This window comes from Myotis daubentonii, chromosome 19 (assembly GCF_963259705.1).
Source record: "Myotis daubentonii chromosome 19, mMyoDau2.1, whole genome shotgun sequence".
Classification (NCBI taxonomy): Eukaryota; Metazoa; Chordata; class Mammalia; order Chiroptera; family Vespertilionidae; genus Myotis; species Myotis daubentonii.
Genome location: NC_081858.1, coordinates 25,365,804 through 25,383,218, shown reverse-complemented (window position 1 = coordinate 25,383,218; position 17,415 = coordinate 25,365,804). Strand labels below are relative to the sequence as shown.

General features: G+C 53.2%; 3 protein-coding genes across 6 annotated transcripts in view; 1 reads left to right on the top strand and 2 right to left on the bottom strand.

Annotated features, from left to right (window-relative positions):
• The window catches only part of KREMEN1 (kringle containing transmembrane protein 1), a 49,101-nt gene extending 46,253 nt beyond the window's left edge, over window positions 1–2,848 (bottom strand). The window contains exon 1 of one of the 2 annotated variants that reach the window (XM_059676735.1): window positions 2,627–2,848. In XM_059676735.1, the coding sequence (XP_059532718.1) occupies window positions 2,627–2,723 (97 nt within the window). In that variant the 5' untranslated portion in view covers window positions 2,724–2,848. The remainder of the gene's footprint in view (window positions 1–2,626) is intronic. The other variant, XM_059676736.1, reaches the window with a different exon arrangement.
• Window positions 2,849–3,545: 697 nt separating this feature from the next.
• Window positions 3,546–13,743, top strand: C19H22orf31 (chromosome 19 C22orf31 homolog). 2 transcript variants are annotated; one of them, XM_059677012.1, is made up of 3 exons: window positions 3,562–4,705; window positions 10,805–11,257; window positions 12,456–13,743. In XM_059677012.1, exons 1-3 carry the CDS (start codon window positions 4,700–4,702, stop codon window positions 12,891–12,893), a joined length of 897 nt encoding a protein of 298 aa, XP_059532995.1. In that variant the 5' UTR covers window positions 3,562–4,699; the 3' UTR covers window positions 12,894–13,743. The 2 variants fall into 2 exon arrangements, 1 of the variants encoding a protein (XP_059532995.1); XR_009450158.1 differs by lacking the exon at window positions 12,456–13,743 and having other exon boundaries at window positions 3,546–4,795; window positions 10,805–10,935.
• The window catches only part of ZNRF3 (zinc and ring finger 3), a 131,857-nt gene continuing 128,173 nt past the window's right edge, over window positions 13,732–17,415 (bottom strand). The window contains exon 9 of one of the 2 annotated variants that reach the window (XM_059677010.1): window positions 13,732–17,264. In XM_059677010.1, coding sequence (XP_059532993.1) covers window positions 17,173–17,264 — 92 coding nt within the window. In that variant the 3' untranslated portion in view covers window positions 13,732–17,172. Of the gene's footprint in view, window positions 17,270–17,415 lie in introns of both variants that reach the window. The other variant, XM_059677011.1, reaches the window with a different exon arrangement.

The following is a 17,415-nucleotide window of genomic DNA, read 5'->3' as shown; positions in this document are numbered from 1 at the left end:
ATCAGAAAATATAAAATGGTAAGTTTGGTATATCCTCGGAAAAAAATGTGTTTGGTTGGGGTTTTTTTGGTCTTTTTTTTATTATTATTATTGGAAAGGATTTTAAAAACTAGTGGGCAGGCTCTAGATGGGATATGATGCTCCAGACCATGTGGTATCTCCCTAAAACTGCTTCCTGGAAGTCAGAGAAGCTCTGCAGTACCAGGACCAAAGAAAAAAGAGCGGACGAGGCTCACTGAATTGAGATCTTGGGCCGCTTATCCTAAGTCATTTCCCCGTGGTTACTTACTTGTCCTGACCTCAGACTCCCAAAGTACAGCACAGCGAGGTCTGAGGTCCAAACTACGGAAGAGCTGCTGCATCTGACGCTTGCTGGGGGAGCGAAGGGTGCCACCTCCTCACAAGCAGCGTAAGCAGAGTTGGCTCACCTAACACTTTTCCGAGCGGCTCCTCTGCCCTTCCCACCAGGGGACCAGTTTATGTCCACCAGCACCTCTCTCTCCTCCGAGGACTTTAAATCCTGACCACACAGATGGCAAAGCGGGGCGAAGGGGTTACTAGGTTACAGTGATGTTGACATATCCTGGCTCTCCCAAAGTCCCTCCTTCATTCCTCACATACAGCAAACAGTAGAAGCGATCAAACTGGTGCAGAAGTTTTTGTACAAGTCTCCTAGAAGGCCGCCACCCATCACTCAGAAACCACTCCCTAAGCCTAAGGTTTACAATACTTGGAGACACCCCCCCCACCCGCCCTCCAATACACACACACACACACACACACACACACACACACACACATCTAAAGCCAAGCTTTGCCTTTTACAGGGATTAATCAGGCTGTAAGCTCAGAGCATTCTCAGGGCAAATGAGGTGCCCAGCACTTGGTGAACTGTAAAGCACTATAAAAAAAAGTATTATTAAAAATATATGGATCGATTGATTCGATTGCCTTCTCTACGTAGGGGTGTACCTGCAATATATCACTTCACCTTCACAGCCCCCCGGAGGGCGGTCATCACTCTCATCCCACCTTTACAGGCGAGGAGAGTGAGGCTCAGAGAGCTGAAGGCGGGGCGCAGTCACGCTGTAAATCACAACATTAAGTCCTAGCTTTTTCACGCATCCACGCTGCTGAGTAAGCGAAGCAACTCTGGGGTTTTCTCTCCGCAGCAAAAACTCCTGACTTTCCAACATCACAGCCTGCGACCCTGGTGGAGACCCCCGAGGGGGGCCTTCCTGCTCGGACACTCGGGGGACGAGCTCCTGCCTCCTTTTCCACTCGCGCCCTGTCTCATCGCCCAGACAACCTGCAGCGAAATGCAACCAACCGGGCCGGACAACGCCCTCTCGCCTCTCAGCGTGGAGAGGGTTCTGCTGCACGGAACCGGGCCGGACAACGCCCTCTCGCCTCTCAGCGTGGAGAGGGTTCTGCTGCACGGAACCGGGCCGGACAACGCCCTCTCGCCTCTCAGCGTGGAGAGGGTTCTGCCGCACGGAAGGGTGTGTGTGGAGCAGCGTCCCAGCTTCCATCCCGGTCCGGGGCCCCACCTCGGGGAGACCTGGCCTCGGCCTCGGCCTGGGGGGCGGTGACCCTGTTCAAAGTAGGGGGACTCTGCATCGCACCCCTAAGCTCTGCAGGGGAGCCGTGTCCCATCACCCCTTCCTTCCTTCCTTCCTCCCTCCCTTCCTTCCTCTCTCTGAGCTGGGCCGGCACCTGAGTCACCGGGAAGTTCAAAGCGGCCCGGGGGGCAGCGAGGGGGCGCTCGGGCGGCGAACAGCGGGTGCGCCTGGGACCTGCGACCTGCAGAGCCGGCAAGTCGACCCGGTTCCCCGCGTGTTGGGCCATTGGAGCCGGGCGCCCGCCCCTGAGCCGGGAGGCACTGGGGTCCCCGGGTGCAGGGGGCGCGGGGGCGCAGTTGTGGGGCTTGCGAGGGGGTCCTGGCCCGGGAGGGGGTGTCGCTGGGGGGCTGGGGGAGGAGGGGCGGCGACATCAGGCGGGGTGGGGGGTCGGGGGGGAGTGTCCGGGCCCGAGGTGCGCCGTGGGAGGCTGAAGGACGGGGTCCCGGGAGGCACTGAGGTGGAGAGGGCGTCCCGGCCTGGGGGGCGTCGTGGGGTGACTCCCAGGTCCTGAGGCAGGTGGGCACCACTGGGCCCGACGGGGGGGGGGGGTCCGGGTCCTGAGGGGGTACCGGCCCGACCCGAGGGGGCGTCGCTGAGGGACTTCGGGGAGCCCGGGTCCTGAGGGGGTTCCGGCCCGACCCGAGGGGGCGTCGCTGAGGGACTTCGGGGAGCCCGGGTCCTGAGGGGGTTCCGGCCCGACCCGAGGGGGCGTCGCTGAGGGACTTCGGGGAGCCCGGGTCCTGAGGGGGTACCGGCCCGGCCCGAGGGGGCGTCGCTGAGGGACCTGGGAGGGTCCGGGTCCTGAGGGGGTACCGGCCCGACCCGAGGGGGCGTCGCTGAGGGGCTTGGAGGAGCCCGGGGCCTGAGGGGGTACCGGCCCGGCCCGAGGGGGCGTCGCTGAGGGGCCTGGAGAAGGGGTCCCGGAAGGTAGTGCGAAGGGACGGGGTTCCCGGCGGCCCCCCGGGCTCGCTTTGCACGGGGCCGGCGACGGGGCGCTCACTCACCGGGTCCGGGGCCGAGGCCGGGGCCGGGCGCGGGCCGGGCCGCCAGCGTGAGCGCGGCGACGGAGAGCAGGGCGAGGCGGGCGGCGGGCGGCGCCATGGGCGTCAGTGCGGGGCCCTGGGGCGCGGCCCGCGGGAGAGGGGGCAGCGCGGGGAGCCGGGGGCGGCCATGGGAGCGGGACGCGGGGCGCGGACGTGGCCCCGCCCCGGCCGCCGGCCGCCCCGCCCCGGCCCGCCCTCCCCAGCGCCGCCACCGCCCCGGCCGCCGGGCCCGCCCGGCCGCTCAGCGAGGCCCGAGACGGAGCCGACTGCGCACGCCCGCCCCTCCCACTCGCCCGCCGCGCTGCCACTCAAGCGCCAGGAGCCGCCTACGTTCCCCGCCTCACCTGGGCCCGCCCCCGCGGAGTAGCTTATTGGTCCGCTCGCGGGGCGGGGCCAACAGGTGAGGGGCGTGGCTCTGGACCTCGCCTCCGAGCCCCTCGGCCAAACTCGGCCGGGCTGGAGCGGGCTGGGCGCCCAGTGACCCCGGGTCCACCCTCACTCGGGTGGTGACCCAAACGCAGGCACAACCACGGGGAGAATAATCAGAACAGCCGTTTGCAAACCAGAGGCTCTCCCCTGCTTGGCTCACCGTCGTGGTTAAAAAAAGGGTGCAGCCCTAACCGGTTTGGCTCAGTGGATAGAGCGTCAGCCTGGGGACTGAAGGGTCCCAGGTTCGATTCCGGCCAAGGGCATGTACCTTGGTTGCGGGCACATCCCCAGTAGGGAGTGTGCAGGAGGCAGCTGGTCGATGTTTCTCTCTCATCGATGTTTCTAACTCTATCCCTCTCTGCAAAAAATCAATAATATATTTATTTATTTATTTATTTAATTTTTTTAAAGGGTGCAGTGGAGCCAGCCGGTGCCTGTTCCCATCCGGTCACCTGTTACCCTGGGCGACATTCAAGGGAAAACAGCTCCCTTGTTCCCCATTTCCTCGCCTGTGAAACGGGGGCGTTGACAGCAACTGCTCTCACGGCGGTGGAAACTTTTTACCCGCGCACAGTAGGAGCTTGGGAAATGCTGGGCTCCTTTCACCACCCCCATCCGTGCAGCCACAGAAGCAGCACACCCAGCCCGGTTCCGAATCCTATCGCACATCCTTCGTCCACTGGGGCCAGTTTCCTACTCCGTCTGGGCCGCAGTCGTCTGCAAAACGGGCCTCATAAAAGGCCTTCACGATAGAAGGTGACAGCGACGCAAAGGCAGCCGGCGCCCGACGCGCAGAGGTGCAGGCGTGGCTGGGGCAAGGATGCCGCTGAGACCCGGCTCAGAGCGCGCAGGCCCTTCCCCTCCCCAGCCCCCAGGCCTGCGCCAGCTGCACCCGGGGTCTGCGGCGGGCCTCCCTTCTCCCCCGCACTCCCCCGGGCGGTGCAGATTTTCCTGCAGCTCCCGCCCAAAGTGCCGCGGCGACGCCCCGCGAGGCAGGTCCGGGCGGCGCGCCGGGCGCTTTCAAGTCCCGGGTCCCGGACTTGCAAGTGCGGACCTGCGCCCGGTGCGGCGGCGGCGGGAACATCTGCCCTCGTGCGCCGACTCGCCGCGCCCCGAGGGGGGCTGGACCGGTCCCGGCCCGCTTTCGCTGCACCGGCCCCCTCGCCCACTCCCAGGGTCCCCTTTCCACCACCCCCCTCCCCTCCCCAAGCTGTTCCCAGGGCTGGGCCTCAAAGGCGCAGCTACCTCCCACGAGGCCTCTCAATCTCAGTCCCTTTCCACCCACACGACCCAGAGCTGCGGCAAGAAGAATCTTGTTCCGTCATTGTCTTCACGGTGGCATTCCCGAGTTCAGGAATCCTCCGGGCTCCCTGATGGAGCAGGGGGACACCCCCCACCCAGCGACACCTGGTCCCGGGAGGACACACCCTCCCCATCCCACCTGGCGCTCACCCTCTCTTCCCCATGTGGGCCCTTCCCACTTCCAACGCCTCCTCCTCTGGCACATCCTCTAACTCGTGCCCTTGCAGGCGCAGGCCCGACACGTGGAAGGAGAATTAAATGAGAAGATGCAGGTGAACCCGTCAGCACAGGGTAAAGCACGCAATGCAGGTGAACCTGCCTCCATCCCACAAACACTTAGCGAAGAGAAACGGAAGGAAAGTAAACTTGGGGGTGGTGAGTGCGGAATAGAGTCCACAGGTAAGGAAATGTAACATTGTACACCTGAAGCTGATGCTATGAACCACTGGTACTGCAAAACATTTAATAGCTTTAAAAACATTCAGTGAGGGACAGGCCCACAGCAGGCACAGCACAAGTTTACATTCTGAGGGAGGGGAGGGGGCCCGTCGCCCAGCATGAAAATAAGGTGAATCTCAGAGAACAGAAAGTACTACAGAGCCAAGAAAGTGATGTTGAATGATGGGTGGACTAGTTTAAGTAGAGAGCTGGGGACAGGTTTCAGTGAAGCAGGACACGGCTCTACAGTTTACAAGCCTTTCGCGTCCCATCCCAGTATTTGAGGAGCACGTAGGAAGGGGCAGACAGGAGGTGCAAAGTAAGGTTTATTTGGCCCAAGTCTGGGGATTCATGCCTCATGACAGTAGCTTTGGCCTGGCCTGGCCTGGCCCCTGCAGGAAGGCACCGTGCTGCATGGGTACCACCCACCTCCTGTGTCTGGCTCTCTTGGTTTTGTGTACAGACTGAAAGGGCTATGTGATTTGCTGGGCCCAGTGAGAAATGAATATGTGTGTGGGGGTGTCCCCTTGTTCAGAGTGACTAGGAATTTTAAGATGGCAACCACAGGGCATTATACCAAGTGTGGGGCCCTTCTCACTTCGGGGACCTATGTCCCTACACAGGTTGCATGCCCGTGGATCTGGCCTGTGCAACAGAATTCAGAAATAGTGTGCAAGCCCCTGCCCCCACTGGCTGCTATGAGAAGCATCCCTCACGCCTTCTCCAGGCCTCCCTCCCCTCTTTTCCAGCTTAAAGCCCAGCACAGGTGATGGAAACAGCGCACAGAGGCTAAAAATACAGCCGAGCCAGTCTAGGTCAGGGCACTTAATGGCTCAAGGTCTTTTGCTCAGCTATGCGGTCCTGGCCCCTGGCAAGGAGCAGTCTCAGAGATTCATTTCAGTGCTTCACATGCCTTGGTCGGTGAGCAGCTTTATTTCATGGAAAGAGTGAGGACACGGGCTGTAGCCCCTGGGCCTACAGGAAGGTGGTGTTGGTGGTCTGTTTGCCTCCTGTGTTCTGCAGTTGGACCCTTGGATTCCTCCGTGGGCGGCTGGATTTGCCAAGAAGCTGGGAGAGCTCTGGTCCGGTGGCTCGGTTGGTTGGAGCGTCATCCCACACATCAAAAGGTTGCGGGTTCGATTCCCGGTTAGGGCACATGCCTAGGTTGTGGGTTCGATCCCCTGTCTGGGGATGCATGAGAGGCAACCAATTGATGTTTCTCTCTCACATCAATGTTTCTCTCTCTTTCTCTCTCTAAAAAAAAATCAATAAACACATCCTTCAGTGAAGGTTAAAAACAAACAAACAAAAGAAACAGAGATCTCAGCTGGTTGCATTTGGATGATCCTAGTATCTTTGAAACTCAAGTTGGGGTGACTTCTCACAGGGCAGTCATGTTGTAAAGCGAGCACTGGATGGGGAGCCTGATTATAATAACAACAACCATAGCAAACATTTACTGAGGACTCGACTAGGTAGGGTGCAGTGTTTGGCATTGCATTTCACACAATCCTCCCAATAGCCTCTATGAAGGAGGCACCCTTACCATTCCCCTCAGACAGGGACGTTAAATGGTTCATCCTCAGGTCATACAGCAGTGGAGCTGGGCTTCGAACCCAGGCAGTAAGGACTACAGGACTATGCTTCTAGTCGCCATGGTGAATTGGCTTCTTGTCCTTATAGGGCTCTGGCGACATGTGTTTACTGAGTGATCCATGGCCAAGATGAGGGTGAGAGGTGAGTGAGGCGTTCAGCTGAGGCACAAAATTTCAGAAAGCCCCCAAAATTCAATAATTAAGATAAAGAACTCAATATCCTGTAATGGGTTAAAATATATTGAATCTACTTAATGAACAGTTTTAATTTAATATATTTAAAAATCTAAATGAATGACAAAAAATTCAAGATGAACAAAATATTAAATTTTTAAGTAAAAGCAGGATATAGATTTCTGATTTTCCTTTAGGCCCAGGCTCAGCTCAGTACAGCACTGTTACTGATCCTGTCTCCCAGGTTTCTGGGCCAGGCAACTAGTGATGGAAAATTCAAGAGAAGTAGTAGTTTGCTGTTCTGATGGGCGTGAAGGGAGAGAGAATTTGGTTTGAATGTAATGAGTTAGAGGTGTCTGCGGGACATCCAGGTGACCGTGAGTCAGGTGAGAAGGGGTAGCAGGGCGGGCAGGGTGCCCTGATTTCGTATGCTTGGCCCATGATGGGTGCGTACTCAGCACATGTGGTCTAAATCACTGGTCCTCAGAGTTTGCATCATGGTTCAGGAATCTTTGCAAATTCTCTCATCCAAACTTTTTCTCTTTTTTCCCAAACCTTCTACATCACAAACCTCAGATATGTTCTCATTTGGGTGTGGAAGTTTACTGCTTGGGTGTTAAAATCAAAACATCTTCTGAGAAGATAAAAAACAACTCAGTTCCACTAGAATTTGGGAGTTGGGCAAGAAGGGGAAAGACAAGAATTAATCTAAATTGGCTCCATTTCTTCTTTATTAATGGATCCTCCAGCAAAAGAAGAGGAGCTAAGAGAAATTAAAGAGGAGAAAGGTTGTAGGAAAGGAAAAAAAGAAAGACGAAACATTATAGGAGCTAAAAATACAGTGAGGAGAGCTTGGCTACGCATCAAAGAAGGGCAGATGTGTTTCCAAATAGAAGCGGTGGTTTAGAGATGTCAGGAAGCACAGCTCCAAATGATGGGTGGAAAATAAAAGTTATTTAGACTGAGCTCAGCAGAATAAAAAAGGTTCAATGGTGACTCAAACTGAGGAACAGGCCGCTGAGCAATATGGAAGCCCTAGTGCCTCAACCCCAGGTTTGAGAATCAAGTGTTGGCACCAACAGTGGAAACTCTTGCCATGGTGTCAGGACCCTGAACCAAAGAGTCTTTCCGTCTTGACTTTGTAATTCTGAACAACCTTTGATGGAACAATCGCTATTACAGACTAGTCACTTTCCTTCGCGTATCCTCGGGTACCCGCTTCCCTTTCCGCCGAATGAAGCATGAATCACTCCCACAACCAGGGAGACATGTACCTTCTGTAAATATCCCACTTCTGTGAGGTCGATGAGTCTGACCAATGCTTAGTGAAGATGGATCACAGGAAGAGAAATGTGGGGAGACGCAAGCCAGATCAGAATCCTCCCACTTCAAGGGGCCCATTGCTTATCCTCATAGACCAGATGGATGCACAGGCAGGACCTGAGATGAAGTCCATATCAAATACTGGGTTACGTCACTCAGACCCGGGGCATCAGGGGCTCAAGAAAGAGTCAGACGGGGGAATGGGCCACAATATTAATACTGTCAATAAGAACATGACCTGTTGAGCGCTTGTTATGCACCAAGAGCCATACCAAGGGCTTCACATGCATAGTCCCATTTCATCCTCCCAGTGGTCCTAGAGGAGGCATGATTTGCTACCCCATTTCACAGATGAGGCAAATAAGGTTCAGAGATGTGAATTCACTTGCCCACAGAGAGATGGATCGGGGATGTCATCTCCGTCAGACCAACCCCTGAGCCCAGAGGAAGTCTCCTGACAAGGCCAGGTAGGACTAGAACCGGGCGCAGGTGTGGTACGTGGATGGGCCGACCAGTCCTAGCTGGCGAAGAGCAAGGGTGGAGTGGTGTCCAGCTTGGTTGCGGCCAGCTGTTGTTGTTGGTTACCAGCTGTGGGGCATGGTTCTTGAGCAGTGTGTGCCTAAGTTTCCTCAACTGTCAAGTAGGGATGGCAACAGTGTCCAGATTCATAAGACCGTTGGTGTCATTTCAGGGGATGACGCCTGTAAAGTGTCTAAAACAGTGCGTGGCCTACAGTAGGCCTTCAATAAATACAGATTTTACTGACGTAGGAGAAACAGCACAGGCCAAATGACGCTGGGTTAGTTCCAAGGAACGTCAGGGTTTCTTGGGGTTCAGTCTATGGGAGGGAGAGAAGGCAGAATTTACTGGAATTTGAAGAGTCTCCGCCGCCATCCTTGTGGCCAGAAGCAGGAGATACAGAGCGCCCCTCGGAGCCAGAGCAATGCCACTTGGTCACTGAGGGCAAGACCTAGGAAAGTAAGTACAACAGATGAGTGGGAAGGCCACCTCAAGGCTGGGAAGAAGAGAAACAGAAGAGCTACTCCCAGGATGCCTTTCTGGCCCGACTTTCCCCTTCTGCCCCCTCCGCCTTGCAGAGCAAAGGGAGACAGTAGCCCAAGAGCCTGGTGGCGCCTCTCTGGGATTCAGATGCTTGCCTGCCCCGTCTCCAGACATTCGCAAACCCTTCCCGAAGACAAACCCTTTCCAACGCCCTGCTCTAAAACTGACCCACCTCTCTGGAGGTGAGGCCAGGGCTCGCGGCTGAATGGGCCCCATTGTCCTCCCGCGCGTCTGTGGGTCCACCTGGAGGTGGTTCTGCCACGGCCTGCGGTGCGGTCTGCCTGCAGACTTTGATTCACTCCAGGGACAACACTCGAAAAAAAAGAAAAAAAAAAAAAAAGAAAAAAAATCAAACGGGCAACACATGCGATTCCAGGAACGCCTGCCAGACTCACACTCTGTTTTTCCATCATTCCGCTCTCCTGCCCCCGGGGGGAGGGCGCCTCCTTGGGCATTTTGTGTATGAAAAAAAAAAAAAAATCAAAACCACCATCAGGACGAGCACCTGATAAGGAGCGAGGCATTGCCCAAGAGTTCCCTTGACACTGCTAACAGCTCTAATTACGGCATTTGCCATGGGATGTAAAATAAAACCACATTCCAGAAACCCGTGTAGTCTCCCGGGGAGAGACACGGAGAGAGAGGTGCCCAGGGCTGCAGGAACGTGTTCTTTCGTCTCTGGTCCCTAACCTTGGCAGCCACGCGGAGGATTTCAACAGTACCTTCTTTATGTGCAGAAGGAGGGCGCTTCTGCACGTGGAAGAATGCACCTCCCGCCCTGGACCCACAATCTGCTCTGCCTTTCTGACCGCGTGGCGTGCAAAACGTCCACTCCTTCAGAACGCGAGGACCTTCCGCATTCACCCGAGCCATCTGGGGGGAAATGAGGACTTCAGAAGTTCCTGGGGCTGGGAAGACAATAAAATAGAACTCCTTCCAACTTAATTTCTCTATAAAATTTGATGATGTAACACCCACCCACACCCACATCACAAAACAAAGTGACATCACAAATACTAGAGATAATGGCTCAAACCTGCCTGCATATAAGCCAAAACCTAAGCAAACTGCAATTTGCCCATACGTGACTTGAGGCAGAGAAAGATAGGTGATTCGATAGATCCAAACAAAACAAAAATAGAGAGAGAGAGAAAAGGAAAAGAAAATACATATTTCTTTCCCCTTGCTAAAATAAAATTTAAGGCAACCGAAATATGGTAAGGTGATTTCATGTTCTTTATAGATGGCCTTTCTTAGAAAGCCAGGTTTCTCTCCATGAGGGATTCTGATCTATCCAGATTATTCTCTTGTTCTGGGCTGGTCCCAGGAAATCGAGGCATCATTTACATTGTGCCTTTACCTTTATGGATAACCCCAGAGTGTGTGTCCCTGGTTCGCAGCTTTTCTTGGCTCCTGGCCGCCTGGTTAGAAAGTGTTCAGGGTTTGGCAGGACTTGACCTGGCTGAGGAGTCACTACAGGTCCTACAGGAATCGGAAGTGATCCTATCTCCCATCCTTTTCCTGCCACGGCTCCCCTTAGCTTTCCAGGAGACAGGAACTGTCTTTGGTTCCTTGTAAAGCTCCCTGCCCTTCCTTCCACTTCCGGCCCAAGCATGCGATGTTCTTTGAGAGGCAGACGGTCCCCGTGACCCTGGGACAAAAGGCTTTGGGGAGAAGGAGAGAGGATGTGTAGAAAGATTTCTAAGACAGGTGTGGAAGAAACAGATGTGAATACTTTGCCTCCAAAGTAGACCTTCTGGTCTCTGCTTGAGAATTGGTCTTTTCTTGTCCCCTCTCCCCCTCCTGACAATTCTAGCACCCAATCTATGTGAGGCGAGACCCCAGCATCCCCACCTACGGACTCCGGCAGTCTATCTTACTGAACAGCAGGCTTCAGGACTGCTATGTGGATTCCCCAGCTCTCACCAACATCTGGACGCCCAGGACATGCGCAAAGCGGACCATCAGTGCCCCAGCACCAGGTACCACCTCTTCCTGGGAAGTTGTCAAGAATCCGTTCATTACCAGTTCGCTCTCCCTGGTTAAGCTGGTGCTCAGGCGACGACGACTGAAGGATCAGTGCTGCCCGGTACCATGCAAGTTTGGGGAAGCAAAACCCTCGAAGCTACTAGAGCCCAAGGACGATTCAGCAATGAAAGCCACTCGGCGGGGCAGGATGAGGAGCTCCGTCAGCTCCCAGAGCAAGCAGCCCCTAGGACAGCAGCCGGGCTCACCGAGGCGCAGGAGGCCTGCAGGAAGCCACAACGAGGTAGATGACGGCTGGCGGTGGACAACATGTGATGGGGTGGGCACAGGGAGATGTCAGCTAGAAGACACTGAACACTTAAGAGGTTTATATGAGCCGGGCCGGTGTAGCTCAGGGGTTGAGCGTCAACCTATGAACCAGGAGGTCACAGTTCGATTCGCGTCGGACACATGCTGGGTTGCGAGCTCCATCTCCAGTCAGGGCTGTGCAGGAGGCAGCCGATCGATGATTCTCTCTCATCATTGATGTTTCTCTCTCCCTCTCTACCTCCCTCTCCCTTCCTCTCTGAAATCAATTTTAAAAGTATTTTTTTTTTTTAAAAAAAAAAAGGTTTTTATGAAGTGAAGGAAATCCTAAAGTTGAAGACAGGATTGAGGGGGTGAGGGTAGAGGGTGGGTGGGCAGCAGCAGTGAGGTATAATGGAGAGAGCACCAGCTCTGGGGGCACGATATTTACACCCTGCCTGCTAGGATTGACTATCTATCGGAGGGCGAAGTAGCTCTTATAAACACAGAGGAAAGGTGCTGGACATGAAGGGAAAATAAGAGTGGGAAAGGCCAGGATACGTGTAGAGCACACACACTGGTCATGTAAGAGGTGACCAAGGCCCGGCTAAGAACATCCATGGAGGACTCGGCATCTAGAGGCCTGACCTGAATCCAGCGCCCTCTCTCCTGGTGGCCAGCGGGGCTCAGCATGCGCCCTGGAGCTAGGCTGTCCGGTTCAAATCCCAGCTTTGACTATAATTCAGGACAACAGTGGGCTTGGCCTCTTTGAGCCTTGGTATTTGTCGTCTACAAAATGAGGGGTAATAGCTCTCTCCTCATAGGGTTTCGTGAGGATTAAATGAGTAATTATGTGCAAAGGGCTTTTGAACAGAGCCTGGCACAGACTGAATGCCTAGGATCCTGTCGTGGCATTCAGTAGACAACAACTGTGGTTATTAACTTTCTAGCTGTGTGGCCCTGGGCAAACCAATTCCCGCTCCCTTGCCTTTAAAGCTGTCTCCTGCCGACCTTACCGGGTTCCGGGGGGGACGCACGCAGTGGTATACACGGAGGAATTCGGTAAGCTCGCACACACTACCAGACGAATGTTAGTTGTGGCTGTAACCAAGACTCTGGGACACAAATCCCAGATAATTATTCTGAGCTCCCTTCTCAAGTTTTAGCTTTGACTTCTCTGCTTTCTTCCTGGCCAGAGTAAAGAAAGTTCAAAGGAGGAAAAAGTAACAGTCAGCCAAGATCTTGAGAGCAGATATGCCGACCATGTGGCCGCCACCCAAGCGCTACGCAGGGACGCGGGGACAGCAGCCTGGAAGGCCCAGGCGTTGCTTCCTGAAGCCAGGAAGAGACAACAGTTGTCAGACATGCTAACCATCCACGGCCTCCCCACAGAGGGTTACCGGGCTCTGTACCATGCTGTGGTCGAGCCGATGCTGTGGAACCCTTCGGGGACCCCCAAGAGGTACAGCTTGGAGCTGGGCAAGGCCATCAAACAGAAGCTCTGGGAGGCTCTGTGCAGCCAGGCCGCCACCCCTGAAGGTGCTCAGAGGGACTCGTTGCCCGTCAGGACGTGGCTGGAGGTCGACAAGGAGCCTGTGCCCAAGAAGTGGCCCAGGTTAAAGAGGGAGAAATAGAAACAGGATCGCACAGATGAGGCTGTTCTCTGCTAGATGTCTAAACAATAAACACCGCTTTGCACCTTTCCGGTCATCTCCGAGTGCGCCACAAGTTAGTAACCACCCTCCCCGGGAAACCTGACAAATGGGTACAAGATTCACTTCCCCTCCACTCTCATGAGCAGGTCATTTTGAGGGCTAGGTGCTTGGGGCTTTTTTCCCTCCAAGCCCCTTTCTCTTGGGGTTTGAGGGTCTCTGTCTTCCAGGTAGGAAAGATCCTGGCAGAGAAACCCGATGGTCTACTGGTAGATCCAGCCTATGTTCCCAACTTTTAAAAAGAGGACTGCTAGGATTGACCATCATGTCCCTCCCTCTCGCCCTCCACCGGGAAGAGCAGAAAAACTACCATCACCTCAAGGACATACATAATCCCGTGATGCCACCGAAATCCCCAATAACCTGAACGCTATGTTAACCAAAGAGGAAATGATATGGATGCTCCCACGAGTGAGCTGAAGTTAAAGGCACTGCTTCGGCTCTCGCCGGTTTGGCCCAGTGGATAGAGCATTGGCCTGCGGGCCAAAGGGTCCTGGGTTCGATTCTGGTCAAGGGCACGTACCTTGGTTGCAGACTCTTCCCTGGCCCGGTTGGGGCTCCTGTAGGAAGCAACCAATCGATGCGAGTCACATAGCTGTTTCTGTCTTTCCCTCTCTCTTCTACTCTCCCTAAAAATATCCTCGGGTGAGGATTAACAAAAAAACAAACAAAAACCATCAAAAAAGGCACTGCTTCATTCCACCTCTCCTTTGTGGAATGTGTAGACCTTTACCCAACAGAGCGATGACAACGTAGAACATGTACTTGATAAAATTGTATTTTTTTTTTTTACAGTCATTTGTACAATTTGTTACAAAACCATAGAAGACTACAACTTGTTTTAAATCATTTTTGGTCGGCAAATATGTAAAATCTGTGTGCAATTATCATGTATTTACAGGGCCTCATGTTAGTCATTTTCAATGATTATTCCAACAACGTCACACTCTCAACATAAGACATGGCTTAAGATAAATATATTAGTAAATAAATATTCTGAGAACATATTTCCATAAATGAAATGTGCTGCTATACATATACAGAATATACATAAGTCGTTTTCTAGCCTTTTAAAAACATTTTTAAAAAATGGTAATGTTGGAGAAGGAGCCCTTAGACCGTTTTATTACAAAATCTTTACAGCAAAGTCTTTACAAAATATCTTTTAAGTGCTATGGGAGAAAATTTTTTTTTTTTTTAAAAAAAAACACATTTTAAAATAGTGCCTTGTTAGACCCAACACAATAGAGTTTACATAAAGAATAGAAAAAGGCAGTTCTGTTTAAAAAATAGTACTCTTGATTAGTCATGACCTTTTAGACCTCATTTTAAAAGCATTAGTCCTGCATGAACTTTTGAGTAGAAACTAGCAGCATAAAAGGGAGGGTCTGAGCTGTGGGACAGCAGGTGGGGCTTGAACAAATGGCTTGGGTTCAAAGGCGAGGGGAAGAGGCTGAGTTGAACTTGCCTACTGGGGCTGTGTCTGCAAAGAGGTACCTTGCTGATGAGAACTCCCAACCCTCCCCCCCCCCCCCCCCCCGACACCCCATGTGAACTGGTTCTAGCCCTCTTCAGTTTTACATCTGCTGTCACACAAGGGTTGGGCCATGGAACCACACCCAAAGGTCACACCCTGGCAGGGGTGGGGGGTGGGGGCCGCTGTGCTCAATGGAAAATGTGATGCCCCCAGTTTCCACGGCTCCGTCAGCCCCACACACCACGGAGGGATCACTGAACACGGAGCTTTATCAGTAGCGGAGTCTTACAACTTCACAGAAGATGTTTTGATTTCAATGGTGAGGCAATACTCTAGTTGGTTCCTTGATTCTGGTGCCCTGCCCGTCGGATAGGCCAACACGAATTTAAGACAGTGGCTGATATTGGAAAGTTTCAAAATTTCATTTTTCTGTCTCTACCACCCTGCAAACTACCAACATGAAATGTGCTTCTTTCGCCATCTGTAGTTATTGTTCTTTCAAGTGAAGAATTGGACACATTTATTTGAATAAGCCCCATGGAAGCCACATTCTTCACTCGTCTATTCATTGCTTAAGGCTCTGAGGAGTGGTTTTTTTTTTTCCAGCTGGGGCTTTAGCCACTCTGGGGGTATGATTTCAGACAAGGAAGATAATACGCACTCCAAGGCATTAAAAACAAATAAAACCACAAACAACAACAACAAAAAATCTCAACCATGAGGAGCTGCTTTTTGCAGTTCATGTTAAAAGCCATCCCCTCACCCCACCCCCCTCTCCCCAAATCCACGTAATGCAAGCTGTTGTCCTCAGCAGCTGCTGGTCCTGGCCCGAGAAATAAAGGCGGCCCAGATCACATGTCAGCAGCTCTGGCGCTTCTCACACCCTCGCCAACAGGTGTGCTGGGCACAGGCCCGCGGGGAGCAGCCCCCGCAAGGGACTGCCCCTTCGAGGCTGGAGGACAAATCTCACCAAATGGCAAACGGGTGAGTTCCTAAATGGCAAATGGCTCCATCATTTGACCCTGGCATTTCCTGGCTTGTCGAATCCGGGCTTGGAGTTAAGTACGTTTCCTCACCACAGGCTGAGGATTTTAAGAAAAAGAGATTCTGATACAGTGAGTTTCTCATTCAAAATGTTCGGGTCTGGACCCCAGGCTGCTGACCGTAGAGCCTAACTGGAGAGGAGTCAACACAGTCTCCTGGCAACCAGGATGGCCTCTAGTTCCCCACCTACAGGGGCCAGCTCCCAGGGTATCTATTTCACAAAGGAGCTTTTCAGGTGGCACCAACTATCTGCCGACTGAGTAAACAAGTGACCAGAAGAGTTAGTGAACTCGGAGCTAATGTGATGAGTTTCTTCTAAAAATAGTTTTGTTTTTTTTTAAGAACAAGAAATACATTGGACAAAAAAGGATGACAGTCAATCCCTGATCTGAAATAGCTTTAAATAGATTCTCCCCTTTAAAATGGAAACATCTTTTAAAAAAATGGGTTTTTCAGCTCTCCCTCCCTCTTTTAAAAAACAACAACGAAAAGGCTGGAAAAAATATACAAAAACCTACCCTTTGGGTCTAAACTATCTGATAGTCTCTCTGTCTCATGGAGAACCAATACGTAATAGTGCATTAGGTAGAAAGGATAGTAGACATTTTGCAGGCGAGATGAGCAACTTCAGCCACGAGCAGAGGGCTGAATAACCCTGAAGCGGCGCTTCCGTAGGGAGATGGATGGGAACCGTATCATTCAGAGCTTAGCGTAGCCCGGATGGGGTCCTGGCCACACGCCCTTCCCCCCCCCCCCCCCCCCAGGAAGGCAGCCCAAGGACACAGCAGCTCCATCGCATCCTGGGTCCCCAGCCCCTTCAGACACCAAAGCCGCAAACTACATTCCTCCTGGGTGCTGGTCCCCGCACACCCCCTCGATCCACTTCTGCAGCCCCTGGGTAGCAGGGGGCCCGAGATCATGACTGTGAACTCGGCCCTTTCCCTCGGGACGATTCCAGGGGACAGGCTGAGGGCACTGGGCGGAATCACCCCCATCGCACCCGGGGCTTCTGCGGCAACGGCCTGGGCCCGCTCCCCGGTGCTGCGGACCTCCTGCCCCCTTGCCAGCGGTTCCCAGCAGCGGCCTAAGGTGGGCTGGAGGGGCATGGCTTCGGAGACCTGACGATCTACATTGGGGTTTGCCACGAGAAAGGAGGCAGCATTGCATTGTTCCTCAGAGTCTGTACCCATATCGACGAGCTTTACTTCAAGTTTCTGGTTCATTTTCTAAGGCAGGTGTAGCCCTGAGCTTTTCAAAGGCCTGAGCTCCCTCCAAGGAGACAACAGTATCTACACATGATGTGGTTCAATTAACGCAGCAGTGACTTTTTTTTTTTTTTTTCTTTCAGCAAAAGTTGGCGGTTAGGGTTCTTTAAAATATATATATTTAAATAACTTTTTACATTTACATAAAATATCTTAAAAAAACAAAGCCGAGAACTCAATCCCACACACCTCGGAACCCCAAGCACACACACTTTACAAAACAGAAGAACATGTTATCAAAAGAGGCAAAGACTCGGAGAATTTCGTCTGTCGGTTTGTTAATGGGAGGGCGGGGGGCTTGCCACAAGGGGCTCACAGTTTGGGCTGAGAAGGAGGGCTCTCTTTATTACCACTTTTGTGTGTTTGTCAGAGCTAAAAAAAAAAAAAAAAAAATTATTTTTTTTTTCTGAAGAAGTCAGAGTTTGGAGTCTCCGTACAGTTCCCATTTCCACAGAGTTCCTTCCGGGCTCAGGCTCCCGTGCCGCCGCTGTCTGCTGGGCGAGACCTCTGTCCTGGGAGAGAGAGAAGAGCCGTCAGGGAGGAGCCGGAGCCACAGGCCTCGGGCACAACGCACAGGGACAAGGGACTTGGCTGCCCATCCCCAGCCCGGGGCCGGCTCTCCGAAGTGACAGCTCACAGCACTGGATGGACTGTGCAC